Here is a 17916-nt window from a genome sequence, read left to right as displayed (position 1 = left end):
TATATATATCATATTGAGAATCATATTGAGATGATAACTACCGATATAGAAAATATAACTGTCTATCATAAATAAACGATAACAGTATTCATAAATTATCATACAGTATTCAAATCTTCTCTTTTGTGGAATGCAGGAACGGAAGCAACTCTTGACCAGTCATTCAAGAAGATAAAAAGAAAAGAAAGAGGAAATAAATTTGAAATAAAGTAAATAATATTCGTAGATTCGTGGTCAAGCAAATGGAACGAATGTGGAAGACCTTGCTGTGGGTGGGTTGTTGACGTGCTTATTCTTTAGTCTGAAAGAAGAAGAAGAAAAAACATAACAAAGCTCAAGATTTGTTGACCTTTAACTTTAGTTTTTAATCGCTTTCCTAACAAATCTGTTTGGAAAAAAATAACGCGGAATATCATCATATTTTTTATTCTATTTTAAAATATAAAGAACTGAAAAAGAAAACACAATATTTTTGCATACTCTCCAACTACTACGCATTTTCCGTAGTGCTAGTATGCCAATAAATTATGCTCGCTACTAGATCTTAATGGAATCACGTGGGAAATGTTTGGACGAGGGAAGTTGGGGCGAAAGCGTAAACAAGCAGAATTTTTTTAATACAGATATTTTAAGCGAATGACTTCAACTTTCATAGAAAAAAACTGATTTATGACAAGAATCTGCATATTATTAGCATCAGGTTTGATGAGAGGCAGCAAATAGGGAACCTAATCAACGCCTCCCGTAATTGTAAGCTTCCTCACTGTTGATATTTTTCAAATTGTAACGTTTTTATAAAATTACTTAAAACGATATTTTTTTCCAAAACACATTGAAGAAAATTTCTGTCACAACATATCTTGAAAAGAATTCTTAAAATATCAATGATAATAACAATTAAAAGCATACATTAATCAAAAGCAATTCAGTTTATTATCTATTTCAGTTTATAAGAAAAATTATTAGTAAATAAACATTTAAAATTGTCATATTAGTAATTGATTATATTTAAAATCCAGAAAACAATGTAAGGAAAATATATAATCTCCAGAGATGCCAACATGCTCCGGACAGTGAATATTTATTTTCAGATGGTAGTTTATTAATTGTGATTCTTGGATTAATAAATTCAATTTATTAGATTTTCAAACCTTTTGAAAAGTAAGCAAAATTAGTCAAATATTTGCAAAATTTAGTTTGTAGTTATTTACCGTTTTTTAAGTTATTTTGGTGCGTCCGGAGCAGTTGGCATCAATGAATCTCATCATCAGCTCACACGATTATATCCGCAAAAAAGGGTGCTTTCTAATATTTTATAAATATAGCTAAAGCAAAATATATAAATACAATAGTGTGAATATATGCGTAGTAAATAAAACATATTTTTATTATTTTTCTTAATTTTCGTCGTTAATCTTCATTGTTTTATTCCTTTTTGTCTCTTTATTTTGTTTATACCTTTCAAGCGCTGAACTTACATTTTTTTTCTTTTGTAGAGCTTACAACTTTCATCTCTTCATAACCTCTTCACAGAATCAGAAAAATTCATACTTTTAGGATCAAATAATACAGGTAAGCTTATGCTTGTGAATATTTCACCACTTTGGACAATAAGAATTTTAAAAATCAACTAAATAAAATTCAAATGATTCAAAACTAAACGTTTAATGAATAATAAGAATTCATATAACAATTCAAGAAAAATAAATCGAACTCGTTCAATCCTTCCTAATCCCAACAACACCTCCATAAAACAAGCAACAGTCACACAGAGCAAAAAAGGTTTAGTTATGTTTGGGAAATATTTACTACTTAGCGAAAATATTAAAAGAAAAAAAAATCTTTTTAATTAATTGATATTCCGTTAATTGACTCCTTTTCTACAGTCTTCAGCAAAATGTTATGAACTGCCTTACAAAGTCTTTAAAATGCTCAATGAAAACAAATTTTATGTAAATATATTATAATGTTAAAACAAAGAGTACAAAATTTAAAATATAAGATTTAAAAAGACTTTTTTTTGAAATTTTGTTACGGTGAACTAATTTATTGATTACTTTACTTATAAATCGATATCAAAATATCAGCGGAAGAGTTTATTAATTGACTTTTTATTCAGTTTCCTAAATTTAATTTAATTTAATTTTCTAGATTTAACAACCTTTTATAGTTGTCAATAAGCATAAAATAGTAATTTTCGTGCCAAATTTTCAAAATACAGTCGGACTTCTATTTAACGAACTTTCCTTTTGCGAATTTCGCTATTTTTCGATTTTTTCTCGAGGAACCAAGAACATCTTGGAAATTTTTTCATTAAGTAACCTCCAAATAGCGAAGTGAGTTTTCTATTTAACGAACTTTTCTTTGAGAACGACTTTTTTCCTATTTCACAAAATATTTCAGACTATTTCAAACTTGTTAATGCAATTTGTGGAGGAAATAACCTTGTATTGATTTTCGCAGCCACTAACCTTTCAGAGAAAGCAATAAAATCCCTTTCCCTTTTTGTTTGCATTTCATACAGGAACTTTATCTTTTTTTAGATGAAAATGTATGTAGCATGATAGTGTAACACTGGATAATATTTTGTTCTACTCTTTATTTCCATGCAGATTTCTTTGATGGCTAAGATTTCTAAAATAAACAGCAGATAAAAATTTACAATTGCTATTTTAATTATGTCAAGTCTTTATGAATTTAAAATCTGTTTTGTGTTGTTTAAGTACTTAAAATGATGATTTTCTATTTAACGAATTTTTAATATAGCGAACATTTTTTTCCGGATGTAGCGACTTCGTTAAATAGAGGTCCGACAGTATTTGTGTGCATTTTTTTAGAATGCTGAATGTCATACGTCGATGGTCATAAGTATGCATGCAATTAAAAATAAAAGGTTTCAACAAAACTTAAAAGGAAATCCCTAATGGTAAACTCGTGAAACAAGTTTGCATGATTTAACATCATTCCATTTTTTTAAAAAACTTTTAGTGAATTTTACTAGGAACAGTGTTTTTTACTTGACAAACCTTTAACCTTACTCTTCTACGTGACCCTGGAATCGAGTCCAAACACCCTTATAAAATTGTGTTACAAGTGTAGGGCATTGTAGACATGTCCATTCAAGTAGGGCAGTCCAATGAATGACTTTCCGCAGGAAATGCACAATTCGACCCCCCCCCTATTTGCGCACGCATCGTTACATGAAAAGGAAACTTTGAAAATTGCATGGGTGGAGTACTGTCGCAATATGTCCACCCCATCAATTCGAAACTCGACTTGAAATAATGGGTGTTGAATGCTCTTATTCGTTTGCATATGAAATATAGCACGACAGCAAAAAAACGTTCGAGAATGAAAATGAAAGTGAACTTCACACAAAATGCCAACAACAATAACAATTTATAAATTACTTATAATACATAGTAAGTTTAATATTGTTTGATTATGAAAGCGTTTTTTGCGGAATTATGAAATAATGGGATGTGATGTTACTGGTCTTCGTCTAGTTAGAAACTTTTTCGTACCTGTCGATAGACAAAGGTACCTAAAAGGTACTACAGGTTATTGCAACGAAAAAAAAGTTTTTTAAGTCAAGCATCAAAAGTAGACCAATTTTAGTTACAAAAAAAGACTCGTTCATCCGTCATCACGTTATCCGTTTAGCAATTTACCTTCCACCTGCTTATGAAACAAAATTTTCCCTTAAGGATAGGAATAAAAGTTACTATAAATATACTTTTTATCTAGAAAAGATTCAGAGTCATGATTCTGTGAATTCATAAATTACTGGTCATGATTCTGAGAAATTTATAAATTATTTACAATACATATAGTATATTTAATATTATTCGTAAATGTTAATATAAATTTTCCTTTTATTTAGACAAGATTCTGAGACATGATTCTTTTAATTCATAAATTATTGGTCATGATTCTGGGAATTCATAAAATATTTATATGTATAGTATATTTAATTTTTTTGTAAATGTTACTATAAATATACTTTTTATCAAGAAAAGATTCCTAGTCATGATTCTGTGAATTCATTAAATACTTATACATAGTATATTTAGATTTGTTTGTAAATGTTACTATAAATATACTTTTAATATAGAAAAGATTCTAAGTCATAATTCTGTGAATTCATGAACTACCGGTCATGATTCTGAAAAATTCATAAATTATTTGCAATACATATAGTATATTTAATATTATTTGTACATGTTACAATAAATATAGTTTTTATTTAGAAAAGATTCTGGGCCATGATTCTGTCAGTTCATTAATTATTGGTCATGATTCTGGGAATTCATAAAATACTTATGCATATATTATATTTGACTTTGCTTGTAAATGTTACTATAAATATACTTTTTATCAGGAAAGGATTCTGAGTCATGATTCTGCGAATTCATAAATTACTGGTCATGATTCTGGGAATTCATAAAATACTTATACACATAGTATATTTAATTTTGTTTGTAAATGTTATTATAAATATACTTTTTATGTAGAAAAGATTCTGAGCCATGATTCTGAGAATTCATAATTTCATATTACTTATTTATTCATGTATTTACAAAGATCATTTTTCAAATATAATGCATTTATTTAAAAAAATTTGAGCGCCAATCCTTTTGCATATTTTATTCTCTATTTTACAAAAAGAAAATACTTAGAGATTAAAGCCTGAGTTCAAATGTATTTTTCACGCTTTATCACATAATTTCTATTACGAAAAATGTGCTTGTGACAAAACATGAGCTCTTAATCCTTAAAAGCAACCACTAATGCGAAACCAATGTCATGCAATGGTCATTTTAGGCTAGTCAAAAAGAAGATTAGTGCGAGACATTAAAGAAGAATTAAAGTTGGTCAGTTGTTGAATCCTTTATGGTTTTGATTAAGAGAGATATGGTGAGGTCATTGCCCTTTCTGCTTCAATATTTGAGGTTTGAATGAAACTTAGGTTTTTATATTGCGTTCAAAAATTACAGAAACGATGTGTATTAAAAAGTATTTCGTTAGATTTGCTCTGGTCGTATCATATTCCATTTTTGGGACGCCCTTTTGTTATAAATTCTTTTACGAGCAAAAATTTATCCTTTAAAAAATGACTTAAGATTGGTGCTCCGCTTCATGCAAGGAATTATTAAAAGGAATGTAGAATTAAAAGTTTAAGCACGCGAAATTATGATTAATTTCGCCAATACTTAAGAGGAGGCAACATCACGGGAGAATTTTTTCATCAAAAAATTCGCTTTCGTCTTCGCAACTAATTTAAAATATAGATGAAATGAGTGCAGGCACAGCTAGAGTAAGTCATGAAAATTCAAATACTAAAATTTAATTTTCAAAATATCAAGCTAAAAACAAATTATGAGAGGATGACTTAGGCTTACGCAAGGAGGAAAATTCTATTCCAATAATTTATTTGCATTTAGATTTTTTTGAATTTTCTTCATGGAGAGTTCACTTTTCAATGATGTGAACCGGGTTTGAATCCCAGAAATTATACGATTCGAATTCCTCATCCAACTTTCACCGACCACAGTCCTGACGTAAAATATCCCCAGTGGTGGACGGATCACGGGTTAGAGTCCCTTTGCCGTCAGGTAGATCGTGAGAGGTTTTCCTCTCCATGTAAAGCAAATGCTGGTCAGTTCCATCAAAAAGTCCTCCACGAAGGCAAATTTCTCCCAATACTTGATTCAGAAGTTCCCTTGTCTTCTGGGTTTTGTTCAAATTCAAAGGACTATGGAGTTGAACATTAGTAGGTGTAAACCCAAAAAATTGGGATAGCCATTCAACGACGGTTGAAAAATAAAATATAAAAGGGAACTCCTGGATCAATCATTGGGACAAATAAGCCTTCGTGGGGGACTTTTTGATGGAACTAACCGGCATTTGTGTCAGATGGAGTGGAAAACCACGAGAACCTCCCACGGTTAGCCTGATAGCAAGGAGACTTTCACCCATGATCCGTCTTCCACTGAGGATATTTCCCGTCAGCATTGGGGTCGATGCAAGCCGGATGCGGAATTCGCATCAATCAGCCATCGCTGGGATCGAACCCCGGTTCACCTCATTGGAAGGCGAACGCTCTATCCCCTGAGCCATCGCAGCTCGTTCTCTGCAACTTGGAAAAAAAAATTTGTACAACCCTGAAATATCGAGGATATACTTATCCAGATTATTGAAGTGAAACTTCTAATGCGACTTCCAACAAGGTTGCGTTAAACGTTCAACGCAACGATAAACAAAACAAAACATTAATGACATGAAAAAGTCGTTTGGTTGCCTAGCAATCAGCTCGAGTTGCAGTTATTACATCAGCAGACGATTTAAAACAATTATTCAAACTAACTGTTTATTGATGACGGAACATCTTTATTGCCACTATCCACCGCAGGTTCACAAGCTCTGGCAGACGTTACTGGTGAAGAAATTGATTATTGTGAGCGGCCTGTGATCCTTGCAGGAGATTTTAATGTGAATTTCTCGTTACCTGAAGCTGAAACATTATTAACCTTCCTTAAAGACAAATTTGGATTGGAAATGATAAATGGTAGGAATGATCCAACAACCAAAGGGGTAACTACCATTGATGCAGTTTTTGCAAGAAATATTGAAAAAATAGAACTCAAACATTTCGTATCTTACTTTAGTTATCATAATCCCATTGTAAATGTTATAGATTTGGATATTTCTCCACTCGAAAATGATAATTAAAAGATGCGATCAATTGTGAATTGTAAGCATTGTTAATAAAGTTTGTCTTAAAGAAACAATATGATTTCACTAAAAATCAATTTCTACCCCTTCCTATTTTCATTTCCACGTTACGAAGTTTCACTTCTTCCGCGCGGAGGGACTCCACGCACCATTTTTTTTTAAAATTGTTATTTAGCAACCGCTTTTAACGCCGTAGAACATGAAGACTTCTGGGATAGAATTTATATTTAAGGTTTAGTTTGAGGTTAATTTTACAAAAATATGTAACGTTCGACGTTGCGAGAACGGGATATTTTCTTGTGTTGCGAAAAGTACAGCCAACAATAGAAATTATACATTTTATGAACCCTTTGAGTTAGTAAAATTTTTTATTACAGTCTTATTATTCATAATGCACGTAACAATTAGAACCAAAACAAAGCTCTTCAAGACGTCTGACGATAAGACACGTTCGTAAAAGCTATTTTTTTCTGCTCCAATTCTTATTTCTCGCTCTCGATGGGCTTTCATTTTCACTCCTGAACCATTGATTTGTGCAACAATGTGTTACATTTCTTTGATACGTGTCTATAACGCCTCTTCTCAATGTGGTTTTGTTCATTTTTTTATTACTTTAATGCTTTGAAAAAATACATTAAGAAACAACAATATGGCGGAAAAAAATCCAATTATAATTTTTAAGCTTCTTGAACTTTAATGTATTCTACATGTTCATCAGTGCAATTTTTAATGAATAAAGCACTGTCAATGCAAATCACTTTATACTAGAAAAAAACCCATTTTCGATTATATTTTGATTATTCTTTTCGATCCATGACAAATATTTCCTCATGCTTATTAACACGTTGAATGCCATGCTAATTTTACATGGGTTGCCAGTCTGGTCACAACGGTAAATAACTACAAACCAAATTTGCAAACATTAGACAGATTTTGCTAATTTTTTAAAAGGTTTAGCTTGACATATCTGAGAAAATTTTTGAGTTATATAAGCCTGCGAATTGTTTAGAAATTTTTTGTCAGTTTTTTTAAAGCCTCACCATGAGAAAACCGTAACAAAGTGGTGTTTCCTATAACATTTGAGCCATTTACATGCAGTGGATATGGAAAATAACGTATAATTTATAAAAAGATAGAATAATTTATAAATACATAGAATATAAATAGAAAAATAATTTATAAAAACATTGAATAACACTTTAAAACATACACTTAACTAACACTAGATGAAATTTTCTAGACAAGCGCGAACCTGCTTCAGGTAGTCTTCGCTAAATATAAGAAATTTGAAAGTGTTATATTTTGAACAAAAAAAAGTTTTAAATCTAGCTAATTAATTTATTTTAATTTAAAAATGATACTGTTTCCGTTTATAGAACTAATAACTGCTTAAATTGTTAACATGCCAAAGTAATTGAAGTATCTTGCTCCATTAAAAAAAAAATCATAATTATTTACCTCAATTTAATTTGTTCGTTCGTTGTTCTAGAACTTGGCATCTGAGGCCTATATGGCCCTTACAATTTAACTTGTACAACGTAGACTTATACAGCGCTTTATTATTAAAAAAAGTAGAGGTAAAAAGTGGTGAGAGAATTATGAAATTTTTTTTTAAATTTTTAATGAGGATGAGGAATTAAAAGTCAATCAGCAAAAGAGAAAAGATTATTATTGCACTTAGCTCTCTGGTTCTAAAAATCTGATAAATGGTGTTTAAATATTGCTCATTTGGTGAAACAATGATAATTACTTAATTTAGGTTGATTATGCAGTTACGTCATTGTTTAACCAAATGATATTATATCTAATATATATAATTCTCTTACGTGGCTCCCAAATTTTGGCTGTATTTCTTTTCCGCCGGTGGCAACGTTTGCTTTGTTTTGTTTACGTTACTATTTCTCTTACACGGCGAATCGACCAATGATTGCCGCTAAAAATGTCACATGCCAAATCTAGCTGAGGTGGCTCAACATATAGCGCTTTTAAAAACGGAAACTGAAATAACCAGAGAGCATCAGTTGCGGCAATCTCATACTATTAATCTAGGCAGAAGTGAGTAGTCTTTGTCGATAGATGTCTATTTTAGTATTTTGTCGACAGCGCTTTTTTTCACGAATTTATATATTACGAATTTATTTGACAATTTTTGATTGATATCACGAATTATACTATAGCACATTTCTAATAGGTTTAACGGATTACATGTCATTTATTTGAATTCAAATTTATTTTAATGACTTAGTATTTACTAAAAAGGTGTAATTTTTTTTAAAAAAAAAAGGTTTTTATACGGATTTGAATGATTGTTTTGAATTCTTAGAATTTTGTGCATTTGCAATGTACCTAAGTTAGTAGCGAGCGAAGCGAGCTTCGTTTGCGAAGCAAACCATATAAGATTGCGTAGCAATTTTCGGGGGTTGCCGAGTGTTAGTGAGCAGGGGGAGCAGCCCACTAGTATTATATAATAGCATATAGCTCATATACTATTATATGATATATATATCTCAATAGTATATAATTTGGTCCAACAATGACAAACTGATAATTACTCTTTTTGGGTTGATTTTGCAGTTAACCAAATGAGCGATATGTTAACAAAGTTGCCCCTTCAATCAGGGTGATTTTGCCCACCAGATGTTTTCTATTAAAAACTGCTACTTCAATCAAAATCTCAAAACTACTTTATTTTAGAATAAACAGAAGCTACCATACTCGCCAAACAAAACAAAAAAAAATTGCCCCACTTTTAGCGTCAACAAATATCCGCCTATCCATCGAATAGACTGCGACATTTTCACACAGTTGAAACGTTATTCTTTCGAAACGGTTGATAATTTTCTGTTTATTTTTTATTATTAAATCTAAATGCAAATGACACGTATAACGGTACGGTCACAGTTATGATGACTTCCCTCCCGCACTTCCCCAGGACACACCTTTGAAAAGGGTTTTGGTGATATGAATAATACATAAAGACCACTTCGAAGTTTGGGGTTTATGTGTCACTGATTTTTATTTTCATGGGCAGTCTGCTTTTGTTTTTAAATCACCGTGAAAAAAAAGTTATTGTTTTTGCGGAATATTTCATTAGACAAAAAACGTGATGCAAACTTAAAAATGACGCCACACTTTTGTATGGTTTCCTATCGTAAAATATCTATAAACTCGCTCAATAATTTTTTTTAATTGTGCGTATCGATAGAACGTAACGATCTGTTGGACGCTCACGAGATTAATCGTGCATAGTTATGATAGATAAAACTATGCATACGATTATCAGTTGCGAACATAAACATTTTTCGCGAAACGTTTTTCGTAGCGAAGTAAAGTTTAGATTAGTAACAGGATAACTGAGCCGTGAAGGCACTAAATTGTCATTTTGAAGAACAGGGGTTCGAACCTCTGTGGCGGGATTTTTAAACGAAAAATGTAATATTTCTAAGAACAATATATTGAACAAATAATATAAAACAAGCTTTTATAAATTATTCCATTAGTAATTCCCATCGCGCTTTTCAAATCAAAATAACTAACTTCTTTAACAAAAAAATATGTTTTTATAATAACCATTTTTAGTGTTTTAGCAGCTCTTTAAATTTTCATTTCGGAGTAAGCTATCATTCGGCTTATTTTAATCCTTTTCAACTTATGTACGTAAGCCAGAAATAAATTCGCAACTAGACTAGATATAGCACAAGGTCTGAAAATTTAACTGTCAGAAATAAATCTCATTTAAGACTATTAATGATTAAACTGTGAAATCTCCATTCCTCTAATTAAAAATCTATCTATATTATATAAAACGCTAATACGTACGTATGTATGTATGTATGTATCAATAAAACCGATGATACCGAGCGTTAGCGAGCAGGGGGGCGGAGCCTCCTAGTTTTAAATATATTTTAATATGTTATAACGTTCACAATTATCTTAACCCATTAAAACCTGAATTTTTGTTTGCCTGTCATGACGCGAAAACCTCCTATTAAAATAGTTACTATTTTTTTTACTAACTGAATATTTTCTTCTGTTAGCTACTACTTGATTTTAGAAAAATAAAAAAAAATAAAAATTTTCTTGATGTGTATATAGACCTTTAAAGGGCCGCAATGACCTTAGACGCCCAGTTTCTATAACGAACGAAAACAGTCCTTTTTCAAATCAGAAAAATCCTCACAATTCTCGTGACGCAAATGTCAAAATTAGTTAAAACTTTATTTATAAATTTGGGCTTCCGCTGAATGAAGGTTGATTATTTAGGGTACCGTAACCGCAAAAAATTAGGAAACGCTGCTACAGAGGGTTGCCACGTGCGACTTAAAATACAAAAAGTGGTGACAAATAAAACTCAAAACTTTATTAAAGGAGATTAAATTTACCAACTTTTTCAAGCTAATTTTTTTCAGAGTGTTACTGAGCGCGAAACTTAATCATCATCATTTGAGTAGAAGTTGGGCATCTGAGGCCCTTTTCCCACTCATCAAAAAATATAAGAAGAGAAAACATACATAGAAAACAATGAAGTAACAGGGTGCGAAACGGAACAGTGTAATTAAGTCACTTTGTTTTAAATATGAATAATTTGAAATGTAAGTCATAGTCGTAGTTCCGATTGAATAATCAAAGAGATAATAGATAAATAAAAATGAACAGAGTTTCCGCCACATTTTACATTTTAGAATCCTGTGACATACCTGTCAATATGTTTATAATAAGTAAAACTTAAACTGTATAAAATATCTGGGCATCTGAGAAAAGCAACTCCACTTCCTGCTTACCTCAATGCTCAACCAAAACAGTGTTAAAATTCTAGATGAATGGGATAGGGGTCGCTTCGCGACCCAGGTGACCAATAAAATCAAAACACTAGGACTAGGGCATCTGAGGCGGCTTGGGGCCCTTTTCCCATTCATTTTTAGCTTGATCTTTGTGGTGCTTCGATGAGGTTGTGGAATGCAAATGAAGTATAATAAGTAAAACAATACCTGCCAACTCGCACAGTCGCTAAATAAGATTTTACAGATTGCTAGTGAAACAACAATTAAAAATGGAAATATTTTCTAAAAATTAAACTACTTAAAGATTTAAGCTGGCAAGTAGATCATATCTACATATTTGACGTGGTAGGTTGAAATGTTTTTTGAAACTTTGAATTGATATAATTCGTCAAAACGCTATAACTACTAAGAAAATTATACTAAGTACTAAGAAAATGTTTGTTCTCAACGGCCTTACAAGTTGGCAGCTATGAGTATATTTTATTTTTTAAATACCCAGATTTTATTTTTAAAATATAAATGTTAGTATCGTTGAAAAAAATTTCTGCAATTGCCATACAAATTGGCACACATGTATGTGATGAAAATTGGATGATTAATCAACTTTCATTGAGTTTTTTTTTCGTGAACAATTTTTATCAGTTTATTTTTTTTTCTTTCAGATTTTTCTCATCTAGAAATCATCGAATCACCAACTATTAGAATACATCCAAAGAACAAATCATCTCATTCAAAACATAGCAATAAATTACAGATTCATCTGAATTCTCTGGGAGAGAAATTGCTTCTAGACTTGTGGAAGAATCCATCCATTAGTTACGTTCTCAACAAAACTGCTCCCAAAGAAAGAAAAAACTGTTTTTATCATGGAAAATCACTCAATCATCTGGATAGTACAGCAGCAATATCCATCTGTGATGGCATTGTAAATATTATTCAGCTTAATTTCCTCTGCTATTTAAATTTCAAATGTCTGTTGAATATCAGTTTAGATTATAATAACTAATATTCAGCTTAGCATTCACCGCTATCTAAATTTCAAACGTCTGTTAAATATTGCTTTAGATTATAATAAATAATATTCAGCTTAGCACTCATCGCTATCTAAATTTCAAACGTCTGTTAGATACTAGTTAAAATCATAATAATTATAATTTCCACCACTATATAAATTTCCAATGTCTGTTAGATATCATTTTAGATTATATTGCTCTTGTTGTTTCTAATGTTACTTACCAATATCAGCAGTGAAACCAACCGAATTTAAGGCAGAGGGTGCTTTTTTTTGTATTTCAGTGGAGCAATCTATAACCAAGAATACGTCTTCAGCCAGACACACGTCACAGTCCGTTTATAGGGCTCACCCATTCATACATTCACAGATCGTAATTTTGACCTAACTAGGGAACAATCAATTCAGTACCCCGAGTGGCATTAATGTGTTATGGGAACATAGAGGACATTGTAACCCGACAGATTTAACATGCATAAGTCACCATTTGCAAGATAATGAGTCTTCAGCAGGTGGGGATCGAACACGCGACCTCTTGGACATGAGTCCGACGCCCTACTAACCAGGCCATCCACACCAGCTCTAGATTGATTATAATAAATATTATTTAGTTTAGTATCCACCGCTATCTGAATTTCAAACATCTGTTAGACACTACTCTAGATTATAATAAATGTAGTTTTCACCATTATCTAAGTTTCAAATGTCCGTTAGATGCTATTTTAAATTATAATAAGTGTATTTCAGATTAGTTTTCACCACTATCTAAACTTCAAATGTCTTTTAAATGCTGCTTAACCCTTTCGCGCCGACTGTCACAAATACGTGACAGCAAAAAACCGTATCAATCAGGGTAAAAATATAAAACTGGTAATCAAAGTATTTCTTATTTGTGGGCGGAGTTATAATTGTTTGATTTACTTAATTCACCAATACTTTGTTCAAAATAAAACTATTTAGTTATACTTTGAATTAACATGGATTATATATATGATTAAACTAACAATAATTAAAGTGAAAGCAAAGTAAGTCTGTCAAATTAGCAACGACTACATTTAAGTTACCGTTTTTTATTTAATTGCAACTTGATTCTGATTTTGTACGAATGCTTTTCTGAATCACCCGTCCCCAAGGGGTTAAAGGCCGTAAGAAGAAAATTTCAGCATAGTTACCACCACAAACTAAATTTAAAATGTCTGATAGATATTACTTATAGATTTTTAAAACAGTATAAACCTCAACGAAACCAAACAAAATGACAAATACTACGCTATATGACCAAGAGCCTAGATTCAAAAGCAAGACAAAACAGTTTAAACCTTTATTTACCAACTTAATTTTATTCCACGGTAAGAACATGGTACCTTGACAAAAATGATAGCTTATTTGACTTTGAACTGAAGAGTTATTTCAAATGATATCTCATTTTTATAAAAATCACAAATTGCCTATCCAAACATGAATGTTTAAGTTGCTGTTATACAAATAGGGAAAACGAATTTCTCTGTCCTTTGAATTAAATGTTCGTGCAATATTTTACTTTTGCTATTTTTGGAATTATGAAAGTGGTGCTTAACACGTTGAACGCCACGCTAATTTTACATGTCTTGCCCTTCAGGCCACAACGGTAAATAACTACAAACTAAATTTGCAAATATTAGACAGATTTTGCTAGTTTTTAACAGGTTTCGCATGACATGCATGAAAAAAAGTGGTGAATTATGTAAGCCTACGAATTGTTTAGAAATAGTGGTGGATAAAAACCTAGTAAATTGAATTTATTAAACCAGGAATCATAATAATTAAGTAAATTTTGAATAAATTTTCTGCAATTCCATAAAAGAGTGTAAATTTTATGGTTCTATATCATGTTATACGCTGTCAGCCAGCTGTTTTTCCCGGCCTATGTCAGAGTCAGCAAGCGGTGGCAGACGCAGCCTAAATGTAATTTCAGTGTCAGCCACCGGTGGTTGACGCGGCTTAAATGAAAAATCCAGTGTCAGCCACCGATGGCTGACGCGGCGCTCAACGTGTTGAAACTGATAAAAGGTATGAAGATTTGTATGCATATCTTCTACCTTAACCCAAATAACTGTCAAGACAAAGTTACTCTTCTCAAGAATTGTAGGTAGGACCATATAAACAAAAAATTTTCAAAAACTCTGAAAAACTATTAATATACTTTTATTCAGCATATAATTTTCTAAAACCATATAATATTTAGAATTTGCAACTAATTTTTACTCCTTATGTTTTCAATTTCTTTTGTATTCTGATGCTGTGTGATAAATGACAATTGTAAGTTCATTTTTCTTAAAACAAATTTTCAAGCTGCAAATTCTTTAGCCCCTTTGACGCAGAATTTTCATTTAACATATTTTTCATACTTTTTTATTATTTTGTATTAATTTAGGGGCAAAATAAGTGAAAAATATTCTATTTAGCATTTTAATAATTTATGGTAATGAAATACAACATAAAACGCCGGTGTTTTTTTTCTGCATTAAAGGTAAAATCTTCTAAACACGACTCACTTCCAAACAATATTTTTTTCAAATTTGTACTTATTTGCAGTTATTTTGATCTAAGAGAAACATTTATTCATCATTGAACTTTCTTTAATTTACGAAGTCATTTATTGATAATTTTTTGAATGTTCACGAAAAAAATTTAAACTGCTTGATTTGAGAATGACATTTTAGAATTAATATAATTCCCAAAATCTAACATATTTTTTTAGTTACTATTAAACTATTTTTTACAATTAAAAAACGAAAATTAGAGAGTGAAAAAATTTATAAATGAGAAACCAGTGCCTCATTTATAAATTTTTTAAAATAAAGTTATACGTATTTGTATTTATATGATTTTGAATTTATACGTATGTATTTGTATATATATGTATTTGTATTATAATCAGAGTAAAAGGGTCATTTTCTTGTTCGTCTAATTCTTGTCATTTAATTCTTGTTCGTCTTGTTGTAATTCTTGTTGTCTTGTTGTAATACTTGTTCGTCTTGTTGTAATTCTTGTTGTCTTGAAGTTGTAATTCTTGTTGTCTTGTTGTAATTCTTGTTGTCTTGAAGTTGTAATTCTTGCATTTTATCTATAATTGAAGTTGCAATTTCATTTTTCCTAATTTTAGAGAGGCTACGTCCAGACTCCCGACACAACCTTCACAATCCATCCATTACCAGATCATATTGTACAGCGACTACCAGAAAACAAATATAAAAAACCCCACATTATTGTCAGAAGAGAAATCTCGCCAGATACTTTTTGTCCCCATGGTAAGTGTTACAATCATTAAATAAACCTAATCAGTTTCTTATTTATAGTTTCAAGCTGCTATATTTCATCGTCATTTATTTTGATAAGTGTATCAATTCAGAAGAACTCAGTAATGGACAATAAAAGTCATTTTTCATCTGAAAATCACTTTTAATTCACGGAAAACATACATCTTCTCTAAAAGCGATAGTTATTGGCATTCTCGAGACTGGCGAGTCATATGTGCTTTCTATGGGTAAAAAAGATAAAACTGGTAGCCAAACTGTATTTTTATAGCAGTTTATTGGTGGGCGAGGTAATAATAGTTTGCTTTATTTAATTCACTACTATTTATTTCGAATTAAAAGTTATATAGTTACACTTTTAACACACTGGGATTGGATGCGTTAGATGTAAAGTGAAAGCAAAATAAAGTCTATTAAGTTATTTTTGCATAGAACGGATAATGAACTCTATACGAATCTATCTTTTTTAAACAGAGCGGATAAACGATCTTTGGATAAACGAATTTTATCATTGTTTGCAAAAATTTTCTGATTAGCTTAAAAAGCTCTCGAGATGTGGTAAAATACACAAAAAGTAATAATAGACCGTTTTTCAGAACAAACTATTGGAACCATAACTTTTCAAATTGCAGCTGCCCACTATAATCTGGTTTCAGAAATCCGAATCCGTCGAAAAAAATGCACGTTTATTCAGAGACAGTACGTTTTTGTGTCTGATTTCGTTACTTAATTACAGCACGCACTAATTAATTAGCGTATTTGAGATCACCCCCTTGAACCTTTAAAATTGAATTCTTAGACCCAATCATTGAATTAAAAGTTATTTATATTGGTTCGATTTTTATTTTGCACAGAGTGTAACAATACAATAGCTTCCTAAATTAAATATTCTGAGAATTTTTTGTAAAATGAGCACCATTTAATACAAAACATTAAGCACGTTAATCAATCTTGAACTAAAATTATTTAAAAAATTGCTTGAAGGCAGTTTTACACTTCAATCTTGTGACTTGTTTATTTGATTTTTATCTGCAGCTCTTCGTAAACACAAACAAATTCCTTTAAAGAACTACACAGTGGAGGATGAAAGTTTAAAACTGGAGACATTGCCCGATGATCATGATTTTTACCCATCCATAGAAAATAATGAGCAATTTCCAAATGACACCAGATCGAGGGAGAAGAGAGCCATAGATTCCAAGTCCCCAGCAGTGATCGAAACAGCAGTTTTCATCGATCAAGCCTTGTACGATCAGATGAGGAGGACTTTTCCAACAGACACAGATCGGCAATTAACAACTTTTGTCTTAACCATGATGAATGCTGTAAGATATTTTATATTATATTTAGAAATTATTGTTTGAGTGAATGGGCAAGTAGAGGAATAGGTATCTAATATATAGTAAGAAATTTTTAACATTGTTTACAGCACTTGGGAAAGCTATTGTATTTTTAACATTTTTATTCAGTTTTTAACCAACTATTTTATATATATCCTAGTAGCAAAATAACTTGGGTCCTCATTGGACTAATATTCACGAATTTTGGCTCAATTTGAGTTCAAAGAGTCGCTGTTTTCCCTATATTAGGTCTAGATAGAATTTCCTATTTACTCGAAATTTTACCGCCAATTTACAACCAATATCGGCCCTATATAAAATTATCAGATTCACACGATATTATATATTCATTAATCAGTCAATATAGGCTCTATATTGGCCCCATAAAAACCGAGATTGCTCCTATATAGGACCAATATTAAAAAATCTAGACGTCCCTGTATTGTTCCCTCGGTGTACGTTCCAATAGGACCCATATTGAGCCCAACTGGGGTCAAGGTAAAATTATTGATATTATTATGGTATTGAGAGTCCGTTATAAAAAAAAAATAATAATTAGCTTACAGGGGTCTGTTTAGAAGAAATTTGGGTCCGTTAACGGACTTTTCACAAAATATCTTTTCATAAAAACGGACCCTTCACAAAATATTTTAACTTAAAAACGGACCCTTCACAAAATAATTTATCTTTTAATCGGACCCTTCACAAATTTGTTTATCTTCATTATTGTTTTGTTAATCGAATAAACCCTT

At 31.1% G+C, this 17916-nt stretch overlaps 1 protein-coding gene across 1 annotated transcript in view; it reads left to right on the top strand.

The window, feature by feature from the left end:
- LOC107439526 (A disintegrin and metalloproteinase with thrombospondin motifs adt-2) overlaps window positions 1–17916 on the top strand; it is a 111344-nt gene that overhangs the window by 44475 nt on the left and 48953 nt on the right. Inside the window, exons 2-5 of the mRNA XM_071185863.1 lie at window positions 1497–1572; window positions 12179–12441; window positions 15674–15818; window positions 16860–17149. Coding sequence (XP_071041964.1) covers window positions 1497–1572; window positions 12179–12441; window positions 15674–15818; window positions 16860–17149 — 774 coding nt within the window. The remainder of the gene's footprint in view (window positions 1–1496; window positions 1573–12178; window positions 12442–15673; window positions 15819–16859; window positions 17150–17916) is intronic.

The sequence above is a fragment of the Parasteatoda tepidariorum genome, chromosome 9 (genome assembly GCF_043381705.1).
Source record: "Parasteatoda tepidariorum isolate YZ-2023 chromosome 9, CAS_Ptep_4.0, whole genome shotgun sequence".
Taxonomy (NCBI): Eukaryota; Metazoa; Arthropoda; class Arachnida; order Araneae; family Theridiidae; genus Parasteatoda; species Parasteatoda tepidariorum.
The sequence above is the reverse complement of the archived record's forward strand: the minus strand, read 5'-3'. Positions and strand labels throughout refer to the sequence as shown.